Genomic DNA, 25,347 nt, shown 5'->3' with positions numbered 1-25,347 from the left:
TGTGCTTTGTGTGTGCGTCAAGTAGACGATTGCAGATGTGCGGTGCATGCGTGCTGGATAGGCGATACATGTGTGAGTTCTTGTATGCATCGTACAGCATTATCAGGACGCTGTGAAAGGTATGTTTGTTCGGTTTGAAGTTAGCAACAGAGAGAGAAAGAGAGAGAAGGAAGGAAGTGACGTATCCAGAAGTTATGTAACCGGATGTATTATGTAATGCATAGCGGTTGTTTAGAGAACAAAAACAAAGGAAAGATAACTCTTATTACCTTAACAGTTCAGTCTTATGTTTGTTGGCTCGGGAATTCAGTTCCCATAGTATCCCTGTAAATTATGTCTCAGATAACAGCCCCCTACGTCAAAATCGCAGTGTCTTATTTGAAGTGAAAATACAATTAAAAAAAAAAAAAATTGAGGGCTGAGATTAATGTTTGCTCTCTATAACTCGATTCCATTTGTCAACGAGCTTATAAATGCCTCACTTGGTAAAATGCTTTAGGTTTTGATGGGAAATATAAAACTAAATTATATTTCAACTTCCTCTCATGATGTTAAGCTAAATTTAACTGGTTTTGTAATCCTTAAAATAAGTTGATAATCCGAGGGAACTAGGTCAGGAGAATATGCAGAATGGGGCAAGATTTCCCAACCAAATTCTATGAGATCTTGAGGTCTAGTAGTGCTGTGTGAGGACGAGCATTATTATCATGGAAGATGACTTCCTTTGTCTTGACAAAAGAAGGTCATTTTCGGGTTAACATGGGTGAAAATATTGCAGAAAAATATAAATAATTTGAAAGAAAAAGTTATAAATCAATCATGGTGATATGTTTAAATAATAACAATATGCATAAAATAAATTACAATTGTTTAAAATGTCAATTCTACAAACTGACACAAACTTTTGCGCTGACCCGATACATATGATGCAAATATTGAGATTACACATGCATATAAATATACTCATCATACCCATTTTGGTCACAATGATTAAATTTCACTTATTAAAAAAACAAAATACAGAAAAAAATCTTTATGATGTAGTACTCATCACCAAAGAAAATGCCATATTTAAAAAAAATGACTTAAAAAAAAAAAAATTACTTTATCAATTTAATAAGAAAATCAAAGTTTTACAATTTTTAGCAATTAAAATGTTTAAATTATTTTCAAGTCAAACAAAATCTCAGGAGTTGATTTGAATTATCACTCTTGAATTTTAAAACAAAATGGCGGTTCCCAGACTCCATCTCACTTCTTCATAAAATTTGATTTTCTTAGTTAAAAAAAACTATTTGATCAATTTACATAAATTTTGGAATATGACATATGTGATGAGTATGTAGATTATAAAAAATTTTCTGCATTTTTTTTTAATAAGTGTAATTCTAAATAAGCACCAAATTTTTTAACACATAACTCAATCCCAGAACTAAATATATTTTAACATGTATTTTGTTACATTAAAATATATCAGAAAAAAAAAAGCCTTAAGAACACGAATGCTGATTAACTCAGATTTAGTAGTAGTAGTATAATAATAATAATAATAAAATAATAATAATAGATAATTTATGATTATCATTAGTAAAACTTTGGACATGAATATCTAAAAATATTTTTATCTCATCTCAAATGAAAATGTGCTAGAAAATGAGACACACAGATTGTCTAAATTTAAATATTAAAAAAAAAAAAAAAATTACCTTGAGTAACGAGAGAACAGGTTTCGGTTTCCTTGAACCAGTCAGAGTAAAAATAAGAATTCTTACAACTTTTTCATTGCTCCTGTAAACAAACAACAAAAAAAGACAGTGTGAAATATAATCACTACAATTTCACTCATCTCAAAGTTGTAATAGAAGAAATTACTCACACAAGTGACAGCACCTCTATTTGGTATGTCAGGTGTGGGATTGTGGAAAGAAAAACGCAAAGAACTTGTGTTTGTAGCTGGATTCTTTTTAAAACCGCTATACACATAGATACATAAAAAAAACTACTCACACAAATAGTAGCAGTAATTGTGGAATGAAAAAGAACTTGTTTGTAGCTGGATTTTTTTTTATATGTGGCATTAATTTGCATATGAGGGGAATAGCTGCTTTAAGAAGGATGAATTGGGGAGAACATATGTTTGAATGTCTGACAGCTGAAAGAAAACATCAAAGCTGAGATTTTTGTCATGAATTACGGTGTTAGTGAAAAGGAGCTCCATCAGTTTTCCTTTTGGGATTACAGAAACAAGTTGAATGTGGACCAAGGAGGAATGTATAAAATGTCAGCATTGGAATCTTAAACTTGATATGAAGCAAAAGGAGTGTTTGGTTGAATTGCGGCATTAGTGAAGAGGAGTTCTGTTAGTTTCGTCTTCAGGATTACAAAAGTATGAAATAACAATTTTTTGCAGTACTTGTAAGCATTTGGAACTTGTAAGTCAAGTGGAATTACAGGTAGGTTGAGCGATGATAACCAGTTTGTGTGCAAGAAGTGTAAGACAATAAAACGCAGATGAGAACAGAGATGTGAGGAAAACATGTAAGTTGTATTTGACTTTGGGGTACGTCATTTCTAATAAGGATTGATGTACCTCCAAAGGCTCTGAGTCCAGTATTGTGTATATGGTTACACTGATTGTAGTTTTTAATTTTTATATTGTCATCTGATTTCATAAAGGTTTGTTGGAGACAAACTACTACTGGGAGTAATTTATCGAGTAAAATAGTGAGCTCATTTAGTTTTGCCTTTAAACCCTGACAATTACACTGGATTATATTATTCGTCTTATTTCTATCCGGTATGATTTTATGTGTCATGTTTTGTATTTGAGTTTGTTATTTGGGTGTTTCGGATTTAGTTATCTTTTTTAGTTCTCATCTATCTCCATCTCTTTGGATGTAGGGGGAGGGTCGCTTGTTAGTGTCTGTGTCTCAGCTGAGAAATCTTGCTGAGGTTTCTTTTTATGTTTTGGTTTGAGGCTTTTTGATTTGCTCTTATGTGTCCTTCCTGGCTCCAGATCTCGATTAATTCAAATTTATTTTTGTTTTCAAATAATACTGTTTCTGTTTTTTGTTTATTTCGGTTTTTGGAAGCGGCTTTTGTGTATTGTGTTTTTAATGCCTGCTTTTGTCCTCGTTCATAACTTGGATCTTTCACGTTGGTCTATTTGTAGTTTTTGTTGATCGGATTCTATTTTGCTCTTTGGAACTTGTTTTTGGTTTTGGTCACTTAATTGAGTTTTCAAGGATACTAGTGTTTGTTTCTTGTTAGTTTCATTTTGTTTTGTTTTTAAAGTTTCAATTAGATTTTTGAGTTCAGAAACTAATTTATTGAGTAACTCTTGGTAGTTTATTTGGTTAGTTTGGCTTGAATTTTTTGTGATGTTTGCATAGGTGTTTACTTTTTGGTAGGAATCTACCATTTTCCTTGCTTCAGGGAAGGATATATTTTCTTTGTATTTTACTTCCACAATTTCTTTTTCCTTTTTGAAGGTTTTGCATGTTTTGGAGTATGCTGGATGGTTTACCAGGCAATTTGGGCATTTGGTTTCATTGGAAACTTTGTTTTCCATGTGGTTGGGTTCTTTTGGACCACATTTTCCACACGTTTTGTGCCCTCTGCAAAATTCTCTATGGCACCCATATTTTTGGCACTTAAAACATCTCAGAGGGGCTGGTATATATAGTTCCACTTTTTCAATTGTATATCCAATTTTGATTTCTTTTGGAATTTTAGGAGTATTAAATGTTAGTATATACGTTGTTGTACGTATGGATTGACCATTCCTTTTTATATTGATTCGGACATGATCAATTACTCCCCGTTTTCTTAGAGCATTTTTTATTTCTTCTGTTGCAGCTAAGGTTAGTTCATGGCTTCTTATGACGCCTTTTGAGGTGTTTAACCTTTCGTGGGCAAAAGTCTTGCATTTATAAATATGGAATTTTTCCATTCTTAAGAGGTATTTTGCATCTTTGTAATTGTCTACTGTAACAAATAGGTTGCGATTTTTCATTTTTTTTAACTGTTCTAGGATTTAGATTTTGAGTTAATACTTTTTCAATTAGAAATGGAGGCAGATCACTGACCTTTTTTCCTTCCAAGGTTTCAATAACTATGAATCTTGAGAAGTTTTCTTTATCAATATGTTCAAAATTGAATTCTTGCTCACCGTCTGAGCTGGTGACATCTGAAACGTCAAAGTGAGTTCCTTTGGTTTTTCTGTGTTTTTTAGCCGTCAGATCCATGTACAGTTGATTAGTTTTTCATCTTTCTTGCTCCTCAACCTCCTTGGAGCCCAAATGTGGAAGATGTTAGAGGGGAAACCCATTCGCCCTTTCATCCCAAGGATACAAAAAAGATATACTCAATTGGTGCCATCGCTTCTTGATTTCTCCTTTCGTCTCTTTTCCCAGTTTAAGAGAAACATTGGGTAGGGAACAGTTGTGTGGTTTTATCTCAGCAATTGATTGACCCTTGCCACCGCCTTCTAACACTTATTTGGTTTGCTTATGTTTGTAAGAGTAAGATATTGTATTATCTTCAGACTTCATTTTTTTTTTTGATGTTGTAATTAACATTTGCCAGTGTAAGTGTTAGGGCTTGGCATGACTAGCCGATTGATCAGATCGAGCCTCTCTGACATCCCGTCTAGTCGAGGTAAAGGCCGAAGTGGTGTGTTGCAGGGCCACAACTTTTTTTTTCTCCCTCCAGTCATGGACTGCTCAACCACCAGGACCCCGTCCCAAGACATTACAGGTTGCTACCTACGACCAACAGGTAGCCCCATTGAGGGACTTCTACTCTCTACAGGGGGAAGTCGGCATATTCTGATGCCCCACCGACAGGGTCTAGTGAAATCTGGTTTATTTCTTCAAATAAACATTCTTGGATTTTAGTTTGGTTGTTTTTATTATTTCCTTTCTTAATCATAAGTTTGGTTTGATGTTCTTGGGAGATTGTTGTTTTCATTCTCGACCTTGCAGAAAATAATTGAGTTTTGTAAAGGAAAAAGGTTGTAGATTTATTGTTTGGACTGTTTTAATTTAGGAAGCGAGTAAGAAAGTGTGTGGGTGTGGGAAGGGGGCCGTTGATTTTGTTTTGGCTTTTGCAGAACATGCCTTAGTTGTGCAAATAATTAAAAGCTACGGTATAACTGGAAATGTTTTCTCAATCATTAAATCATTTCTCTCCGATAGGCTCATAAGAGTAGTGGGAGATGGACAAAAATCGGAGGCCTGCAATATAAATGCTGGAGTCCCTCAGGAGTCAATCCTAGGCCCAACTCTCTTCCTGATCTACATCAATGACCTCCCTAAACACATACTTAAATCATTCGTTGACATCTATGCTGATGACACGACCATCTACGGCAACACATCAAAGGCTGTAAATGACAAAGTTCTCTCTGATTCTCTCTCCTCTGATCTCGAGCGCGTGGTTCAGTGGGGGAAGATGTGGCTGGTTACCTTTAATGCATCCAAAACCAAACTCCTATCCTTACATCATCAACGCTCTGATCCCCATCTGGCATCAATTGTGATGGATGGCTCTCGTCTGGGTGAGGCCCCGTGTTTTGACAAGCTTCTGGGTTTGACCTTTACTCCTGATCTGAAATGGAACAAGTACATCAAGTCTGTTGCCAAGGTCGCTGGAAAGATGGTGGGATCCTTCTACCGCTCCAGAAGATATCTCACTACTGATGCAATTCTCTATCTATATAAAAGCCAAGTATGTCCAAGGATGGAATACTGTTGCCATATCTGGGCAGGAGCTGCTAAAAACAGCCTATCCTGCCTTGACAGAGAACAAAATAGACTTCGTGGCTTAGTGGGGGATGCCCTTTTCTCTACCCTGCAACCTCTCTCCCACAGAAGAGATGTTGCGAGCCTATCCTTGTTTTATCGTTATTTCCATGGCAGGTGCTCGTCTGAGCTCCAATCTCTGGTCCCCCCTCGCCAATCTTTCACGAAAAACACCCGTCTAGCTGAATCCACTGTGAAAAATTTCCGCCACTCTATATCTGTGCCTAAATCAAAACGTGGATTCCATGAACAAAGCTTCTTTCTTAGAACTGCACGCCTGTGGAACTCTGTTCCGTCTGCCTGCTTCCCACCGGACTACAACTTGGATGTCTTCAAGTCCAATGTTAACAAATTCCTAATGAACCGCCCCCTTAAGTAAACACTTTATCAAATCTCCACACTAACGTAATGTACTTGCAATAACCCTTATCCCTGAGTGGCTTCCGGGCCTTGATAAGTGGTAATCACTGTGTTAAAAAAAAAAAAAAAAACACACAGAAAAACAGAAAGGTGTTAATATAGGTGCATTTGTGTCAGGGAGTTATCTTCCGACAGCCTGATCTGGTTGCACTAACGGGCAGAATAAAAAAATAGGAGGCATTACTAATGGAATGTCCTTCATATTTTGCTTGATTAACTCAGAGTAGAAAGAACTTTCATTGAAATTAGTTTATAACATTTTGATAGTTTTCAAGGTCATAATACATCCGTATGAAACATAATTATCGCTTTTTTAATGGTAAATGATTTTAGTAAAATGGCATAATGACCAGAAACATTGAATGCTCTGACGAACTACAAGCCCTTGTACCCCCTTGACATAAATACTCCCGACAAGCAGCTAAATCCCACCCCTTCACAGTAGAGATCCCTAGGTGTAAGAAAGCCCTCTACGCCAATAGTTTCTTCCCCAGAACTGCTAGACTTTGGAACTCCCTTCTGGGATTCTGCTTTTCCAACTGTATTTAGCAATCTGAGCAACACTCTCCATTCAATTATCCCCAGTTGCTGCAAACTCAAGATTGTCTATAAAATGTCGTAAACTGTGACAAAACTCATTCCCACTTCTAAAACTAACTCTAAATATACTGACCCCCAGCGTTAGGTTCTTTGTTCCAATTAATGCAACACTTTGATTAACAATCCTATTTTTGAATGCCTTTGTGTGCTTTAGTGAACCAGCTCCCCTTCCTATTGTCTTTCTACTAACTTCCTATGACCTTTGTTCTGTTGATCAACTTATTTTCCCTTTTTTGTTTTAGAGCTTTTCAACTTCAAAATGATAATAATCAACTTCAAAATTGACTTATTTTCACGTAAAAAATTAATCAACTTCAAATTGGAAAAACAACTTCAAAATATGAATTAATCAACTTAGTAAAATGGCACAATGACCAGGAACGTTAAGAATTTATTTAGCAATCAGCAGTATATTGCAAAAACCAGTTTCCTCTGTATTCTTATACGTCAGAAAATTTAGTTTAACGCACAAGCAATTGTGAGAAGTGATTTCTTTTATTGGAAATTGGAAATTTATTTTTCCTGTTCTGAATTTCTGAGATGAGGAATAATTGTTAGTTTTATTTGGATATACCAAACTAATGTTCCCACCTTAACGAGAATCTAAATACAAAACCTCAGAAGTACGTGGTTAACACTTTCTCACTTTTAAACATGGCAACTTATACACCTGAAGAAAGTCTGAGATTACATCAACTGAACTGTTGTGTATATTTTTCCTGTATTTTAATACACCAAAACTTAATGTTATCTTTTTTTGCTTTCCTTTGCTTTTGAAAATCACAAAAATTTGAAGCATAAAATCTTTTTCCGAAACTACTAGATTCAGCATTAAAATAACCCTAAATCTTTTGATATTCTGTAAAATAAAATAATCAAACCAAACAAATATATTTATTATAATTGGAATGTTTTCTTTTTTTATAAATACTTAAAAATGGAATATTTTTTAGCAAAACTCCCGCACCTCATCCCATGTTAAGAATGGGATTCTAAATAATGTTATTTAGAAAGCCATTCTTATCATGGTAAGAAGGGATGTTAAGTATTCTGTACTTTCACCCAACAATTTAAGAAAAAGAAAATGTGTTTTTGTCTAAAAATAAGAATAGTTAATAAAGCTCTTGGTTGGAACGTAATCTAGTGAGAATGGACTTTAGCAATTTACTGCTTTTTTTTTTTTTTTTTTTTTTTAAATCATGTTCACCCCTAACAAGTCAAATCACCACTTGGACATAAGAGGATACTATTTGGGATCATGCCAAGGGAAGATTGACAAGATGTTGGTTTACATTACATTTAAACTTTAGCATATCAGCACAGTCATAGAAGCAGGTAGCATGATGGGAATTTCAAAATCTAGCTGTTAGAGTAAAAAGCTTTCTGGCATTTAGAGACCTCAACAATGAAGGGGTGTGATTTTGTTGCTAACCGGGTTAGTTGGGGATATGTATGTCGAGGGAGGCACAAGTGCAACAAATTCATCAAAGCACATTTAATTAAAGTACTTGTAAAACAGACACAGATATACAACATTGCGGCGATGGGACAGGGGTTTGAGCTTAATTGACAAGGTGGGACCTATTAGATTGAAGACTCTTTTTTGGACTCTATGCAAGAGGGAGAGACTAGTGGTAAATGCACCAGCCCAGATGTAGCAACAATATTCTATGCATAGGCGAATGGTGACCCTGTAGAGGTACAAGGTACTCTCAGGTTTGAGTAGTCTTCTAGCACAATCTCAGTCGTTATTTTACCATGCCCATAAGCACTTATATTAAACAAGCAAGCTCATCAAAAGTTGCCCAGGAATGAACGATCTCTGTGTGCGGCAACATGTAAAACAAAAACGGCTACTTGTCCAGAATTCCCCATATTAAAAATACAGTTTTTTTTTAATTTGATATACACACCCCTGACAAAACGAAAATATCATATTCCAAAAATCATGTAAATTGATCAAGTATTTTTAATTAAACTTAAGTTTTACGAGTAACAGACAAGTGGCTGGCTTGTTTGTCATTTTGAAAACAATCTAGAAAAAAAATAAATAAATAAAAATAAAGCAAAGGGGGATAACTCTACAACAGAAAACATCTCTAGCTTTCCCTTTCCCTCTTATTGGACACTCAAAATGGTTCAAACTTGTCATGTCAACTTTGCACGCTCACTGGGAGAAATGTCTGGTTTGTGTCTAGAATTCCTCTTATATATATATCTTCCACTTCTCACGCCGTTTTTATCCATTTTTCCCTCCATCACATGACCCATAAGCATGTGATTTGGGTTTGGTATAAAAGCTCAGTCACTCTTCATGGCGTCTCTTTTTCAGATCCCAGCTGAAGGTAAGTTCATTACTGTTATTTTTACGTACAGCCACACAAAGCACAAACACGTGGGCACTTGCTTCTTTGATGACTATTACATAAAGTACTAAGTAAAATTTAGTTCTAAGTGAAACTCTTCTGGAGGTTGAAGGTTCAATCCTCAGTGCAGGCAATACTAAGAATATAATTGCAAATTACTTAAGACTTCTATCTGGTCATGGTTGGTGAAATGAAAGCATTAAATAAAGGGTTTTGTTTAAAATTCCGTTGCTGATTCCTGAGTTTGACAGAAAGAGGTCAGAGTTCAACAATACACCTAAAGAAGATCGGAGGTCACATCAGCCAAAACGTTGTGCGAATAACACTCAATATGAGAAGAGTAGTTTGAATAATCCAACGTATTGCTATAATAGCAGCAAAATGGTCAAACTTCTTATTTGCATATTCAAACGTAGAAATAAATAATTATATTACTCACGGAAGACTTCTTATTTCAGCCGTTGATTTCTTATCAAACCATTGACAACAAACCTGAAAGATAATAATGTGATAACGTCGTTTCGTTGAAATCACAACTCATCAAAAGTTGCATTTACTTTTTCACAATTTACAACAATGGCTGGAATTCTTAGGTTTAACTACTTTACTACATGAAAGAATGAAGAGTAACTGAATAGAAAACTTTAAAATAATTAATGGGTTTTCTTAATATGGGATACCCTTTCTATATTACATTTCTTTGTCTGTCTGTATGTTCCACTTTTTATCGGAAACTACTGGGCTAATCTGGCTGAAATTTTGTATGGGCTATAGAAAAATTAGCATAACTTTCAAAATATTTGTTCAAATTTCACAAAAATCAGGGAAATAAGGCACCTTGTTATGCTCTTCCAGTGTTATACCAAATTTCACTTCTCTGCCTTTCATAGTAATTTCAAAATTAAAAAAATATTGATCTGCAATAAAGCGATACACAGGGTTTATATATGGCAATTAAGCTACACAGAATTTTCTAAGTTAATGAACTAGAACTTGTTTGCTTTAAAGGACCAAAAAGTTTAATTTTTAATATTTGTTACCACAATGCTAATTTATTATTCACTAATTAGATGTCAAAACCTAAACATACTTCTTTTTTTTTTTTTTTTAAATGAATACATATTAGATACGTTTGAAGCCAAAACAACGCATTATTACAAAATAAACAAATATTTATTTAGTTTGAAATTTATATTGAAATTTATATTGAAATTTATATTGAAATTTATAAATATATTTCAAAGTAAAACTTCATCTTCAGTATGTTTTTAACCATGTTGTTGTTGGAGCATAGAATCAGTAGAAGTCCGTTTGTTGTTTTTGTTGTTTACGGTAGTCTTTTCAAAAACAACAAACAGACTTCTACTGATTCTATGCTCCAACAACAACATGGTTAAAAACATACTGAAGATGAAATTTTACTTTGAAATATATTTATAAATTTCAATATAAATTTCAATATAAATTTCAATATAAATTTCAATATAAATTTCAAACAAAATAAATATCTGTTTATTTTGTAATAATGCATTGTTGTTTTGGCTTCAAACGTATCTAATACGTATTTAATTAATTCAAACACAACCAGCGCTCCTATTCAAGGAACACAAACCCAAACATCTTTTTTTTATTGATAGAGTAGACAGGCCATGTTTGCAAAGTATAAAAAATTGTTTGAACAGCTGAAGAAATGGGCAAAAAAGTCATCCATTTTGTGTGATAAATCATTTAATCAATTTAAAAAAAAAAAAGAAAGAAAAAAAGTCAACCATTTTGTGTGATAAATCATTTAATCAATTTAAAAAAAAAAAGAAAGAAAAAAAGTCAACCATTTTGTGTGATAAATCATTTAATCAATTTAAAAAAAAATGTCATGGAAGTCAATTTAAGAATGAACTGTTTCTTTTCTATAAAATAAACAGATGTGCTCCTCTGACAGCAAATCCGCATCATGTACAAATATTCTTACTTACCCTCATACTTTCAACCGTATGAGCCCCATCAATATAGTAAGTCAGACCAGGGAATTTCACAGTCTGAGCTCGACCAAGCCATTTACAGGATTTTAAACCTAAAAAAAAAAAAAAAAAAAAAAAAAAAATGTTTTTGTATTTTGTTTATAAATTATCTTCTTTTTTTTTTTAACATAGGCATAACCACTTATCAAGGCCCACAGACCATTCGAGGATAAGAGTTAAGAATATACAGTAGTCAATTGGACAATTGTTAGTAATGGAAATTCGGTAAATTTGTTAACTTAAGTGGAATGGCTCATCAAGAACTTGTTTGCGTTGGACTTGAAGACAACCGTATTGTAGTCAGCTGGAAAATGGAAGACAATTCCACAGGTGTGCAGTTCTAAGAAAGAAGCTTTGTTCATGGAATCTACGTTTATGTTTAGGCACAGATAAAGAGTGGGGGGAATTATTGATGGTGTTTTCAGCTAGACAAGTGTTTCTTGTGAAAGTTTGGCGAGGGGGGGGCATAGATTGAAGCTCTGTCGAACACTTTCCATGAAAATAACGATAAAGCCGAGACAAACTCGCAACATCTCTTTTGTATATATAATTATAAAACTCTGTGGACCTTGCTTGCTTGCATCTTGTCTTCGACGATCAGACGATTCCATCTTTTAAAAAAGGGATGATATGTGAATAGTTTATATATATATATATATATATATAAACTAATTGTAGGATATTATGTATTGGATATGTTTTTTTACGATGTTTGAAATTTTGTTATTTTGATTTCAATAATTTTAGTTTTATACTTTCATAGACATATTTATTATGTAAATTCAAATAAAAAACTTATTTTTAAATTTTAATAAACATATTTCTTATAAAATATATAATTTCAAATAACTTTTAAAAAATTTTCTTATTAAAAGTGCAAATAAAAACTGTGCCATTTTTATCTGATTTTGTTAATTTTTATTGTATACTTTTCAATAGCGTGCTTTTTTTTTTTTTTTTTTTTAACTCATGTTCACCCCTTACAAAGCATATGATCACTTGGATGTAAGGGACTAATATTTGGGGCCATGTGCAAGAAAGATTAACAAGATATTTGTTCATGTTACATTTAAACGTCTGCATATCAGTACAGCCAGGGAAGCAGGCAGCAGGAAGGGAATTCCAAAGTCTAGCTGTTCGAGGGAAGAAACCATTAGAATAGAACACTTTCTGGCATTTAAGGACATCAACAGTGAAGGGGTGAGATCTTATTGCTAAGTAGGTTTGTCAGGGATATGTACGTTGAGGGGGCACAAGTGAAAAGAGTTCATCAGAACACATTCCATTAAAATATTTGCGAAACAGGCACAGTGATGCGACGATGAGACAGGGGTTGGAGCTTATTTGATAAAGTGGGACCAAATAGATTGACAATTCTTTTTTAGACTCTATCTAAGAGGGAGAGACTAGTGGTAGATGCACCAGTCCAGATGTGGCAACAATACTCCATGCATGGGCAAATGGTGGCCTTGTAGAGGTACAGGATACTCTCGGGTGTGAGTAGTCTTCTAGCTCGATAGAGAGAACCCACCTTGTTTTCTTATATTTCAATAAATCGCTTCACAATAGAAATACTGAATAAAAGTGAAAGAACTGATCTGCCTTGTCACTGTTTCCAGTAGCAGCTACGCCAGAAGTAAGGAAGTATGTTAGCTAACTATAACCAAAAATGTGGTAAAGATTTGCACCAAAAAAATTGTGGAAGATACCATGAAAAAAAATAAATAAATAAAAAAAAATTGTGGAAGATACCATGAAAAAAAAAAAAAAAAAATTGTGGAAGATACCATGAAAAAAAAAACAAAAAAAAATTGTGGAAGATACCATGAAAAAAAAAAAAAAAAATTGTGGAAGATACCATGAAAAAAAAAAAAAAAATTGTGGAAGATACCATGAAAAAAAAAAAAAATTTTTTAAAAATGCAATAAGAATAAATTCCAAATTGAGTTTAATATTGTTTTCTTTGTAGAATCGATTTCTTACTGTTACTTTTTTACTGTTTAGTTCAGTTAATTTTTGGAGTAATTTTGCGATTAGGGGGTTGTCCATCTTTTTATTTTTTTAATCACTTTTAGAGTAGATTGGGAGTCTGAAAGGATTATAAATTGAGTTTAAGTAACTTGCCTTGTGTCATGTCTTTTAAGAATGGGACATCACTGTCAATTGTTGGCGGACACACCGAGTAAGGTTGGATGGAACAATTTCCAAACCATTTCTTTTCATCGGCATCTGATAGAAGAATAAAAGAAAGACTTCAAACTTTGTCTTAAAAAAAATAAATAAATAAAAATAAACAGATGTCGAAAATATCATCAGCAGAAATTTAGGGTTATTTTAATAAATCCATTTTATTTAGCACACAAAGTAATATGGGTTTCATGATTGTTTAGCCACTAATTTTCTAAAAAAAAAAAAAAAAAAAACAAACTTGTGTGACTGCAATTTGTAACTGCACGTGGCCTTTCCTTCGACAAGCCGCTGACTCCATAGTTGTGTGCCGTGGATTACTACCTCCATCTCTTCATCGTTCTTGTTGGCCGTGTCATCATCTTTTGGTTCACACTGGCGACTGCTGATGGAACACACACGGGTCACAAAGTTGAAGTAAAATAAGTCATGGAACAAAGAAAGGAAAAACACAAACGCCAATGTTTCACATATTTTTTTACGGTTGGGCTTGTGAGTGTGTGTGTGTGTCTTCTTCTCCCCGTTCTATCGATGTTACGTTCATCTGTCAGTCGCAATTCATCTCTATTCCTGTTTCGCAGTCAACTCTAAAACCTGTCCAACCGTTATCACTATCAGCTCCCATCCGCTCCAAACGGCATCTAGTTGTCAACTGTCTTCTCTGTGTCGGTGTCTGAAGTCCCTCCACCCTAGCTACCAGAAGCTGCCCTTCCCTGTTTTATCTGTTCTGTGGGTTTCTATTGTCATTGTCTAACCTAAAAGGCTTGATTTAAAAATACCTACAGATTCATTGTTTGCTACTTCCTATTTCACTGTACATTTGTATGACGCTTCCTATCTATTGCCCCCCCCCCCCTCAGCACTTAATGACTCATGAGTCACCTTCATAGTATCACACCTGTATATTCGTGGCAATCCAGCAATATATTTTGAGGGTGCTGGCAATGGTCCTGTTGTCATAACTTGGATTGGTAGAGAGCATGAGTTGTACAGCAAATCTGTAGGTTTCTATTGTCATTGTCAAATCAAAAAGGCTCGATCTAAAAATACCTAAAGATTCATTGTTTGCTACTTCCCATCTCTTTGTTTATTGTCAGACACTTCCTATTCCTTTGTGTATTGCCTCCCCTCCCCCCTCTCAGCACTTAGTGACTCAGGTCCACTTTATAGTATCACACTTGTTCACGAGGGTGGAGGAGTGATTTGTTTTGCCTTTGGTAATGTTGTACAGTCTGTTCTCTCTGTAATGATTTATCTGTTTATCGCTGTTGTAACATTATTGTGTTGACTAGGGGTATACACTGCAACATATATTTTATAACAATAAAAAAAGAGTAAAAGGAAACAGAGAATGGAGTTAAAAAGGAAAATAAATTTATTGCAAACAAAAAGTAAATGTAACAAAAACTATTTTACAGTAAATAGAATGATCTAAGGAAGATTAAGGTTTTTGTCCTAGCAACACTATAAGTCAAAAGTACTTAAATAACATTCAAAGATATATTTTCTTTGGTCAATATGAAGATTCAGAAAAATCCATATTTACCCAGATTTTGTCTGTAGTGGTTTGTTTGAAGAATGGTTTATTAGGCTTGACGTTCAGTGTGCTTATTTACAACCAGATTTCATTCATTTCTCGTTAGTTAAGCAGAGTTATGATTTTTACAAAAAGGTCGGCCCAAATTCGCATCCCTTTCAATGTGGTGAATGAATCAATAACTGGTTTTACAAACGCATACTCTTCTATTTATAGTAATCGCTGGAGAATGTTCCAGAATCCAATAATATAGAAAACTTAGTTTTTGGAACCTTCTGGAACCAACGAAAAAAGAATACTTTTTTCAGTTATATTTTAAAAGTCTCCAGAAACGCTTAAAAGGATATTTTCATTTTCTAATATTAAAGTAATATTTTTTATGTTATCTTATATATTATTTTAATTTATATATTATTAATATTTATTTTGTATTATATTTTATATTTCATTTTATTATATGATATTTAAAATATTATTATTTTATTATAATATTTAATTATATTAATAAATATTTTTCATTGTATATTATATTTATTAATTATCATTTTTGATTAATTATATTATTTTGTGTAAGAAATTGTAATTTCTCCATATTTTAAGAGGAAAAGATGTCCTCATATGACACGGTCACATATGTATAATCATGTTTGTTGCACTTCAACAATGCTGCATGATGCTAATAAATATATACACTCTAGCTGGTTGTAGTCGTTTGACAATCAAACACAAAGAGGATTTCAATACAAAACTGTTTTTATTTAATAATTATTTTGCCTATCAATGGTCATTGGATGTATCAAGCATAGATGATGAAATGTGAGGTTGGAGTTGATGAGCTAATGATGCAACGCTCGTGCATCTATCTCTTTCTCTTTGCTCATCAGACCTCTTGCTTTATTGACAAATTCTTTCTTTGTTCCAGCAGAGGTTAACATATGTGTACAAGTTTGACCTGGTATTTTCTTTGTTTCATCAGAGGTCAATATGTGTGTCGAAATCCGACATGGTATTTTCTTTGTTCTCTTAACTTGGAATTTGTGTACACGATCTCCAAGTTCCTTTATCCAACAGTAACATTTATTTGTTGTATTTTTTTTTTATTTCCACCCTTTTTTGTTTTGTTGGCTATTTTAAAAAATCACTAAAAGAAACAGAGCAGAAAACCCTTTAGTATCTAGTAATCTCTATAGTGAAGGGAAGGGATTTTGTTAGTAAGTAGGAGGGTCGTCCGTTTTTTTTTTTTTAAGTGGGTGAGGGTATGGGTTTGTGAATTCAATGTAGTTTTTGTTTTCATATAAAGACTGTGAAAAGTCAAGTGGCATGTTAGCTAGGATTATTTTACCGTTTGTGACATGAGGTGTTGGCAATTTTTATAAAAGTCAAAAAAAAATATTTGGCAGACCTGAAGGATCTTGCCCCCTCCCCCTACTTTTTTTCAACGAATTATTATCGAATGGAAGTAGTAAAAAAAAATATATAGAAAAATGAAAAAAGTCAATATTTAAATATTTGTAGGGATGCTCAGTTTGTAATGTAATGTTCTAATAAATCAATCACCCACTTCAGAAACAATTTTTAGGCCAAATTTCATGAATTTATCCATTTTAAAAGTAGTTTAGCCTTTTTTTTAATTTCGCTTTTTAAAATAATCTCAAAAATGATTTCACTGCTTAAAAAAGGCTAAATTCGCAAAATTTGGCCCAAATACGTTGAATTGTTCTAAAAATGGATGATTGATTTACTAGAAAGTTGCATTAGAAACTGAGCAACCCCTACAAATATTGACTCATTTTCATTTTTTTTTTTTTTGGTAATCTGGTTAGTGTCCATTTGATAATAATCTGTTGAAAAAATTGAAAAAAATATGAAAATAGAAAAATAAGGGGGAAGTGGCCAAGATTCTTCTGGTCTGCTAAATTTTTTTTTTCTCAGTCAACTCCCCACCCTTGGCAAGACACAGCTCGTCATAGCCGACAAAAGTTTTCCCTTTTTTTTTTGTTTGACGGCATATCAACCCTTTGTGGGTTATTTAATGCTGAATCCAGTTATTTTGGGAATAGTATTCGATGTTGTATCCAGTTATTTTATATGAGATTTTTATTCTTCAATCTCCTTGTATTTTCAATCGTTAGTTCGTAGCTTCTGATTTGGTTGTTTTATAGTGGATTTTGTCATTTTTATTCTCTGCCTTGCAGAATACGATTGGGTTTTGCAATGGGAGGGGGAAAAGGGTTACAGTATTATTAAGTCCTGTATTATGAATGTAGTTATATTGTTGATAGTGTTTTATATTCAAATTGTCCTCATTCTTAAGGAAGGTTTCTTGGAGATAAATAACCAAAGGATTAAATTTGGTTTGCAACAATAAAATTTCATTGTAATTTGCCTTCAATCCACGGCAATTCCATTGGATTTTCTTGTAATTCATGATGATTTTTTTTTTGTTTGAGGAGTAACTTCAACTTCCATGTCTTCTAATTCCGTAAATCTATTTGTAGTAGTAGTGGCTTCTGTTTGTGGTAATTTTTTTATATTATTTTGTTTTTTTGTTAGATGTATTTTTTGTTTGTTTTTCAAGTGTGTTTTTGTCATCACAGGAAAGACATATTGGTGACCTGTGTGGTCTTTCTTTTAACTGATTTTGCTTTTCCTTAGTTTCGTCTTTTTCAGCATCTGCACGACGTACTGGTGATTTTTGTGGTCTTTCTTTTGATTGTTTTCTTGGATGTTTTGATTTTGGTTGAGAATTTGTTTTATTGGTAATATTAGACATATACAGAAAATTTTGGACAAATATGGTAAAATAGTCCCAAAAAGAACCCCTGGGGCACACCTAAGAGTTATCACGAAGTATAGACAAACAAAATTATATAGAAATCAGTTAGTTACAACTTTTTAGAAAGTTTTATAAAAATCCATGGCATCAATTTTTTTTTTTAATAAGCATAAAAGTGTAAATTGTAGCCATTTTACCTTGGAAGGCACCGGGGGGGGGGGGACCAGAGTTTTCCCGGAAAATCCATTCTGTTATTGTTTTACTCATATCATGTTTAATGTTTGTGGAAATTTTTTTTAAATTCCAAGGCATAGTTATTGAGAAAAGTGCGGACAGACTAATGGACAAGGGTGAATTTACAGGTCCAAAAAAAAAATACTACTTCAATGTCAAAATCTTGCCAACGATAAGTGTTAGATGGAATAGATTCTGGACCAGAAAACAGCAATTCTTCCTTCTTTGTCAAAAACACTACTCATGGAATGTGAGGACTAAAAAAAAAAATAAGAGAAGTGTGAGTTACGCGGCTGCTGAAAGTAAACCCAAGACCCACCCCCCTTAAGATTCACCAGCTACAATGACACGTTTACAAAACTGAATAAAAATTGTAATATGGAGCATCGTACGAAACAAAGAGTTCTTTCATATGTAAGTGCAAACACAATATGAGCATTTATTAGAATTATAGAAAAAAAAAAAATATACCTTTATCGTGATTGTAAAGCCAAATTTTTGAAAGCTGAAGAGCCAACGACATATTGTGTTGTTGAAAAGGTTCTAATGAACTCAATTCAAAATCTTGAGAAATTTCTCCATAATCTTGGAATTCAGGAACCACATATAATGGGCACTGTAAAAAATATAGTTAAACCATATAAAATTATTTTCTTGTACATTCATCTTTTTAGCATGCACTTATCTTTTAGCAAAGGGATCTTAATTATTAACACACTGCGTCATTCATTTCCAGTAAGATAATGTATTCCTAGCAACAATAAAAATAAATTTTGTGACTTATCATTAGGGCTATGACAAGAGAATATTCTTTTCATTGTTTTGACTCAAGTATATAACGCACACATTTAATCAATTGAGAACCACATTACTCCATCTAAAAACGCATAAGACATCGACTGATATATACTCGAGAATCAAAATAATGAAAAGAATATTCTCTTGTCATAGCCCTACTTATCATCATCGTTAAGTGGTTCCTGTCTGGTACAAGCATCGATGGCTATGACTCGCCATCAATGAATTCATTGTTGCTCATCATTTTTGATGTTGCTCAGGTATTCAGACTGTCAACGTATGTTTCTCACTGTTATTATCTGATTCTTATAGCAACAATCTTTCCTGTCAAACTAATCTGTTCTATTCCCCCTTTTCTGTAGACATGCCCCATTAATCTCATTTGTCTTTTTCGTACTGTTCTTATTAAAAACTTTTCTGTTTGTCATTTCTAATACCTCCTGTTTTTTTTTCTTTTCTGCCAGGATATCTTAAAAATTCTTTTCAGGTACCAAGTTTCAGTTGCCTCTAGTCTCTTCCTCATGCTGTGGATGATTGTCACAACCGTATAAAAGAGCAGACAATACATACGTTCAGAGTACTCTGAATTTGGTGTCTATTTTAATGTTTCTGTTGGTCATGATTGATGACAATCTCTTGAAGATGATTTATACAAGTGACAAAATTTATGATAAAAAATATATCAAACAAATATTACAGAAAATCAACTGTTCATTTAAAGTTCAATTGCATCCTATTCTAAATAATCTCTTTCATCTTCTAATTTGAAAAGGTATTCGTAAATGTTTCCGATGTATCCAGAAAAGTTGTTCTAAACATGTGTAACGTAGTAGTTACATGTTAACACTTTTGAACCCGATGTTGTATGCAGAGACAGTCACAAAGGAACAAAAAAAAAAAGAAAATGAATATCATCTTTGCTTTTTTTGTTCAGTTTTAACAGAAGGCATTTATTACTGGTACTTTCCAAACCATGCCTGCATTTTTTACAGTTTTACAGTAGACATGTGCTTTACAAAACTGTTATATTGAACAGGTTTAAAAAGTCTTTCACACCACCACGGGGCCACATATCCATCTTAATGCCAATATGTGCTTTTAAGTCGCTCGCTTTCTACATGGTCTCCTTTTTTTCCTTCTGTTCCTTTGCTGTGACGTCACCTTGCACACCAGCTTAGTCATTTGCATACATGTAGATATGCTGCTGCTGCTGCTGCTGCTACATTATGTGTCAACTGTTTCGTTATGCTTTTAAGTTAAATAAGATTATTTATGATAGCACGGCAACAAAGTAAATGTTTACATCAACTTTCTAACATGTTTAAAACTGAATTTTAATGAATTTCTGTAATTTTACTTTTTAAACCAATAAAGATTCCCACTACTACCCCCTCATGTTCGTTTGAGCAATTGCCTCCCTCCCTCCCAAATGATCCAAGCAATGCCAGGCCAGTCGGTGTGTCTGTCTGCCTGTACATCTATAAGACGAAAGAGAAAATAATACAAAAAGTATGTAGAAAATAAATAACTTTTAAATTCTTTTAAACTGATACTTACATCTATAATATAAATCTCCCCTATCTGTCTGTCTGTATGCCTAAAACTTTCGACAGAGGTGACGGATTTTCACAAGATTTGTACCGTTTTGAAGCTTGACCCTTCAAATGACGAATATAGAAAATTTGGCTAAAAACATTAATTCCTTCACCCTCAAATGGGCACCTTTCTACAAGGAGGGGTTGCTATTTTTGCCAATATTTTCGAAAGTCATCCCCTCTTATTGATTGACTAGCCTTAATTTAAACCTTCATCATTTCTGGCTTGGCGATGGACGCAACAGCAAAGACGTCACATTTTTTTTTTCATGTTCTTTTCTTCCTTTGTAGTATGGGTTCGAACCTGCCTGCCTGCTACCACTTTTTTTTTTTTTTTGTTCAACACACACTTCTAAACACCTGGGCAATGCCAGGCACCCAGGCTAGTTATTATATAAATCAGTGTCTATTTCTTGAAGGCTCTTTTTAAACCCAGTCAACGATGGGTACTTCTAGTTTTAAATAAAACAAAATATGAAAATTTTATATATATGTGTGTGTGTGTGTGTGTTTATTATAAGTGATTTTTTTTCACTGTGAAATTTCTGTTGAAAAAAAATAAAGAAAAATCTGTATGATGTACCTACCAATAACGGAAAGGTCGTACACCAAAACTCATAAATTAATCAAGTAGATTTATTTTTATAAAGAAAATTATTTGTAAGTGAATTTGAGTTTTTCTAATGATCCCGCCCTCCCTATATTAAGAATGGCTTGCGCTTCTTTGTTATAATAGCGAAATTCGAAATATTGCATTTCAAGTAAACGCAATGGTATCTACTTAATTGTAATGTCACAGTAATGAACATATCCAAAAATTTTGAAAAACGATAAGGTAGAAAATTAATTGAAACAGTTTTCGAAAACAATTAGTGAAAATTGAGGTTTGCTAAATTGGCCTAAAATTTTCAGTTTTCAGAAAATAATTAATTACACCCCTTTTTGACTTCTCTAATATATATATATATATATATTTTTTTTTTTGCAGAACTCATTTTTTGCTAATTGTCTTTGAAAACAATTTTCATTAATAATTAATTTTTTTACCTTATCGTTTTTTCGTAATATTTGGATATTTTCATTACTGTGACATGACAATATAGTTGATACTATTGGTTTCACTTGAAATTAAGTATTTTGATTTTCGAATTTCGCTATTATAATGAAGAAGCGCGGAATGACTTTCCAAAATCTCACAAAAGCTTTTATGGCTAAACTAGCGGGGGGTACCCGGCATTGCCCGGTTGTTTGGAGGTGTTTGTGGTAAATCAAAACTCATGGGGGGGGGGTAAAATAAAAAAAAAGTTTTGGTAGGTAAGTACGAGGATCGAACCCGAACCCTTGAGGCAACGTTGGAAATTAAAGTGTGAAAAAAAAAGGTGCGACGTTAACCATTGGGCCAACATAAAATACTAACAGAAACATGTTTGAATTTATTTAATTATTTAAAATTGGCAGGTGCACATTTTAATGACAATGAGGTCAACTTTGGTTGCGGGGTAGTATTTTATTTACTGCAGGAACACTTTTTTTTATTTTTATTTTCCCAAGATGTTGAGGGGGGGGGACCAGCTTCCCATAAAAAGGGGATTGTCCAAATTAAATAGCAATTGTCTGATATAAGGAAAATATTTCCATATTGATCAAATCTGATTGCTTTCAGACATTTTCTGGCAATCGCGACCGGAAAAATACCGCCAGAATTAGTGTCGCTTTTATTATACGAAAAAGCCTAATCGACATGCGGCGAGCGAAAAATGTTGAATATTTATTTTTTGAAAGTCAAGCAAATTAAATAGACAGGCGACCTCCGTTGTTAACTCGTAGATATTATGATTTATATGTGATATAAAAAGTTTTAAGAAGTTGTGAGCCGATAGAGCGCTTATCGGAAAAAAGCATACATACATACATACATACATTTTCGCTTTTATATTTATAGATTACAAGATGATTTTTTGATGCAATCTTGAAAACAGGCTGAAGAAACAAAAGAGATAACTCCAAATCAAGATTTTAGAAAAAAAAAAAAAAAAAAAAAAAAAAAAAGGAGGAAAACTCCAATTTACTTTAAAATGATTTTCTATATAAAAAAATAAAACTAGTTTATCAATTTATGTGACTTTTGGTGTAAAATATTTTCTTTTGTCACAGACATATATCTAATATATAAAAGGCTATATACCTGTCTGTCTGTCTCCACATTTTCAAACTATCTTCTCCAAAACTAAAAATCACAGAGTGGTACTAGGGGCCTGGAATGATTGGATTTTTTTTACCAGCCGTTCTTTAATGTTAAATTGTTTTTAAAGCGTCAAAAATGAAGAAATCCTTACACATTTTGTACATTCATTTTAGTTTACTTTTAATCGGTTCATATACGTGTCACGTTGGTACAGTGGTAATGTTACCAGCTTTGAATGCGACGGTTTCGGTTTTGATGACACCTAAATACTTTTTTTCTTTTACTTTTGAAATCACAACTCTATAATAATATATACAAAATCTGGACAAATGTAGATTATGCCTAAGCTGTAAAAAAAAAAAAAAAAAGGATGTTTCTAGGTGGATTTGCTTGTCTGGCTTTCTTGGGTCTGGGAGAGCCAGCATGTTTCCACTGGGAACTATCTCTTGGTCTCTGGGTCAGAGGAGTAGATCCAGCTTTCATTGCAGGTCACCAGACCACCAAGAACTGCGACATTTGAATTGATCAGCCTGACCATCTCCCTGCTGTCACAACAACGTCTTTCTTTCTGATCTTTTCTGAGCATCCTTGGGACAAACTTTGCAAATCTTCTGCATTTTTAGTTCCTCATGAATAATTGTGTACAGTTCCCAAACTGACATCAAACTGTACACTTATTGTCTTTATAGACACACAACGGTCTTTATCCATGAAATTCTTTATTTGGCCAATCAACTTTGGTGTTCTGACTTCCTTACTCTTTCCACACCTCTTATCATCCCTCACAGATTTCCTGTCTTCGTTGAATTTTTTATGCCACTCAAACTGATGCTCAATTCATGCAAGATCATCCAAAAACAGCCTGAAACATTCCATATGTTTCTGTGGCATTTTTTAAAGTTTAAAATAGAATTTTATTGCATATCATTCTTCGAAAGTGTCCTCACGTCTAGGTTGCCTTTTTGAAATTCACCAGCTGTGACAATCAGGCTTTAGTAAGCTGTATTCCAATTCCTGCTGTAGCTGTTCATTTGAACCTGAAATCATAAAATTTAGTCATCTCATAAGATGTATAGCAAGCAATAACATATTGAATTTTCAAGAGTCTATGATAGTTTTAAATGCCTGTACAAAAAATGTCTGGAAACTTTAAGGCACCTGGTAAGTATAATAGTTACTCTAAAGAAATAAGAATAAACAATAAAATTTTATTTTATAATAAAATGAAAAAGCGACCTACTCCAATTTCTTGTGCTCTTTCCATGAGAACTGACATGGCTTTAGGTGGTTGAGGTAGAGTTAATGCTGGGATTTTAGACTGAAACGAAAAATTAAAAAAATATACATATGAAAATAAAAAAGTGTGTGAAAATAACTGATGAAAAACTGATAATTCTAAAATGTTATTCAAACATTTCTGATCTGTAACAGCTTGATCCGGTAGATAGGCAGCGAAAAAAAAAATCTCATTAACCTTGCATTAGTCCCATGGGGTGTTTGGTTACCTGAATTTTGCTTACGTGCTCATAATTCCTAGTTAGCAACTTATTTCTTTTCCTCCCTCCCAGTACTCTCCTGACTCAGTGAGGGTAAACCATATTAAATTCAATTTTTCAACAATTAAACCATAATAGATTCAATTTTTCAACAATTAAACCTTAATAGATTCAATTTTTCAACAATTAAACCTTAATAGATTCAATTTTTCAACAATTAAACCTTAATAGATTCAATTTTTCAACAATTAAACCTTAATAGATTCAATTTTTCAACAATTAAACCTTAATAGATTCAATTTTTCAACAATTAAACCTTAATAGATTCAATTTTTCAACAATTAAACCTTAATAGATTCAATTTTTCAACAATTAAACCTTAATAGATTCAATTTTTCAACAATTAAACCTTAATAGATTCAATTTTTCAACAATTAAACCTTAATAAATACAATTTTTCAACAATTAAACCTTAATAAATACAATTTTTCAACAAGTAAAACCATTCAAGTGTTTGACAAATCATTAAGTTTCTGAACAATTAAAACATTTATGCATAAGTTTCATAAGATATTTTTAAATGTATACTGTCAATTATCTCCCATTTTCATTTGTGTATTATTCTAGTCACAAACAAGTTTGTTGTTTCTTTCTCTGACAAAGTAAACACACACACACACAAAAAAAAAAAAAAAAAAGATGTGGCTTACCTTGAAAATGCCCGCCTTCTGCCATGCGATGGAATCTAGCGTTGATCCTAAAATATTCTGATGATCTAAACCAAGGGATGTAATTCCACAGACGACAGGAAAACGAACGATGTTCGTACAATCGTACTGTCCTCCAATGCCCACTTCAAGAATGGTGACATCAACATTCTCTTTCAAAAAGACGTAGAAAGCCATCGTCGTTAGAAATTGGAAGTAAGATGGCATTTCCTTGCCTTTGCAGTTATCCTTTGAAAATAAGAAAAATAAGGAAACAATCTCAGCAAAATGTAGAATTGGTTCAAACAGTTACATAACACAATGGACACCCCCCCTCCCGCCTTAAAGTGTTAGGAATTGATTAAAAAAAAAAGAGAGGAAAAACTATAATAAAAAAGAGGAAGTAAATAATTAGCATATCAAAAGTATAAATAAAATAAGTAAGGTTAGTAGAAAGACAATGGGGGTGAGGGGGGGGACTGGTCCACCAAGAGACACAGAAAAGTCATTTTAACTAAGATTGTTAATTAAAGAACGGTGGTGACTGGGACAAAAGATCGGACATAAAGGTCAATATATATTTAGAGTTAATTTACAGACAGTTTAAGAGTGGAAGTGAGTTTT

At 33.2% G+C, this 25,347-nt stretch overlaps 1 protein-coding gene across 2 annotated transcripts in view; it reads right to left on the bottom strand.

The window, feature by feature from the left end:
- The window catches only part of LOC145254789 (folylpolyglutamate synthase, mitochondrial-like), a 102,931-nt gene that overhangs the window by 6,000 nt on the left and 71,584 nt on the right, over positions 1-25,347 (bottom strand). For both annotated transcript variants that reach the window (XM_080113576.1, XM_080113577.1), the window contains exons 5-11: positions 24,727-24,972; positions 23,761-23,838; positions 18,414-18,558; positions 13,333-13,437; positions 11,164-11,261; positions 9,630-9,682; positions 1,707-1,788 (exon numbers count right to left, since the gene is read on the bottom strand). In XM_080113576.1, coding sequence (XP_079969702.1) covers positions 1,707-1,788; positions 9,630-9,682; positions 11,164-11,261; positions 13,333-13,437; positions 18,414-18,558; positions 23,761-23,838; positions 24,727-24,972 — 807 coding nt within the window. The remainder of the gene's footprint in view (positions 1-1,706; positions 1,789-9,629; positions 9,683-11,163; positions 11,262-13,332; positions 13,438-18,413; positions 18,559-23,760; positions 23,839-24,726; positions 24,973-25,347) is intronic.

Source organism: Euprymna scolopes, chromosome 30 (assembly GCF_053919585.1).
Source record: "Euprymna scolopes isolate OS-2025 chromosome 30, ASM5391958v1, whole genome shotgun sequence".
Lineage (NCBI taxonomy): Eukaryota > Metazoa > Mollusca > Cephalopoda > Sepiida > Sepiolidae > Euprymna > Euprymna scolopes.
Note: the sequence above shows the minus strand (reverse complement) of the source record. Positions and strands in the feature narration are given on the sequence as shown.